General features: G+C 36.7%; 1 protein-coding gene across 1 annotated transcript; it reads left to right on the top strand.

The window, feature by feature from the left end:
* The first annotated feature begins 725 nt into the window (after window positions 1-725).
* On the top strand, window positions 726-1,475 carry LOC101314414 (transcription factor MYB113-like). Its single transcript, XM_004288806.1, has 3 exons — window positions 726-843; window positions 961-1,090; window positions 1,340-1,475. The coding sequence occupies exons 1-3, from the start codon at window positions 726-728 to the stop codon at window positions 1,473-1,475; spliced, it is 384 nt and encodes a 127-aa protein (XP_004288854.1).
* The last annotated feature ends 457 nt before the right edge of the window (window positions 1,476-1,932 follow it).

Here is a 1,932-nt window from a genome sequence, read left to right as displayed (position 1 = left end):
AAAAAAAAAAAAAAAAAAATTAGACGGTGGAGATGACGGGTGCGCCGAATAGGCTCTCCAGAAAAATATAAACTTATGTAGTTGACTCGTTCATTTTAACAGAAAAATAGACCAAAGTATCGAAATGGATAACGTTACAATGTTACATATATATACCATAAACATTACTGTACATTACCATTAGTATGTATATATATGTTCGGTACCCTCTTTTACATATATATACCATAAATATTGAAAGAAGTTTAAAGATACCAATTGTACATTACCTTATATATGTATGTTGGGTGCTCTCTCAATTCAACTGACACAAGATACTCTTGTTGTTTAGAGTCATCTTTATGGTGTGAATCAAAATAGAAAATTTAGATTACGATTCTGGTGACATATGATCCCTTCTTCGCCCAAATTATTCTTTCCTGCAAAGAGATTTTCATTTATGTGTGTATATATTTTGGTTATAATGAGTTAGGTAGTAGTACATAATGGCAGTTTTGAGGATCATGCATTAACTGAGGGGATGGAGTGATCCTATGAAGTTTGCAGGGAATACATATAACTGATATAAGGGCATAGGGCTGGTTAGCTAGCTAAGCCATGATCGAGATATCTGATCCTGCGCGCTACTTAGCTTCGATGAGTATTGAGTACTGTACCAGCTCGTTCAACTTGAGCGATTGCTAGCTAGCTAACCTCAGAATAAGCATGTGCGTGTGTTAAGAAAAATGGAGGAGCAGACGGGTTTGAGAAAAGGCGCATGGACGAGAGAAGAAGATAATATTTTGAGGCAGTGCGTCGCAAAGCATGGAGAAGGAAAATGGCACCAGATTCCTGCAGCTGCAGGTAACTCATGAAATTACGTGATTATTATCTATATATGTTCCAATTACATATACAGAAAGAAAGATGCTATTCAAGTATAAGTTCATTTGCTTCGTTTTGCGTTACATACATATGCAGGCTTGAAAAGATGCAGGAAGAGCTGTAGGCTAAGGTGGCTGAATTATCTGAAACCGGATATAAAGAGAGGAGACTTTGAGGATGCTGAAGTAGATCTCATCATTAGGCTTCACAAACTCTTAGGCAACAGGCAAGCAGAAACTTTATACATATACGCACAAATCTTGCATAATACGGAATAGAGTTTCACCAAAATATAAGAGAGATATGGAAGGAACAAAAATATGTACATATTATTTGTGTCATTATGACAATTTTCTTCAATAGTATCTTTAAAAGTTCGGCAAGATCACTACTTGTCTACTTACTTTGAAGCTATTGATTCTATACCGCGAAGTACGTACTGTTGTTCATTTTCTGTGTTATACTATGTAATTAGGTGGTCCTTGATTGCTGGAAGACTTCCAGGAAGAACAACAAATGATGTAAAAAACTTTTGGAACATGAAGCAGCGACAGGAAAACCCACGAAGACTCTCAAACAGAGAACAGAAATCGCAGGACATTGTGAAATGATAAGTGCGTTTTTACGCCATGATCTTAATGGATTTTCACCCCCATTTACACTTTGTTTGTGCCTTAGTATGTTTGTTTTTACTTATTTTAGAGTCAAGAGGGTTTTTCTGTAGAGTTGTGACTATTAGTCGTTTTTATACAGAAAATTGCACTTAAATGATGAAAACCGTTTTTGGACTATCACTTGGACGTTTTACCGTGATTCGTTATTGGGTTACCTTGTCAGTTTTGATGTATCTTGTTTAAATGTGCAGAAGACAGGTACATGAACGTTACGTATCAAGAATCATGGTGAATGGACTCATGAATGACAACAAGTGAGGCCACGGAAGAGGAAGGAACACTTCTAGACATTGTTTTTGGTCTCGGACAGAATCTGCCAGAAAACGTACATCTACTTCGGAAAATCATATCTCGAGATCTAGGAGGAGTTAGAAGGCGTGCCACATATGGACTT

This window comes from Fragaria vesca, linkage group LG1 (assembly GCF_000184155.1).
Source record: "Fragaria vesca subsp. vesca linkage group LG1, FraVesHawaii_1.0, whole genome shotgun sequence".
In the NCBI taxonomy this organism is placed as follows: Eukaryota; Viridiplantae; Streptophyta; class Magnoliopsida; order Rosales; family Rosaceae; genus Fragaria; species Fragaria vesca.
The sequence above is the reverse complement of the archived record's forward strand: the minus strand, read 5'-3'. Positions and strand labels throughout refer to the sequence as shown.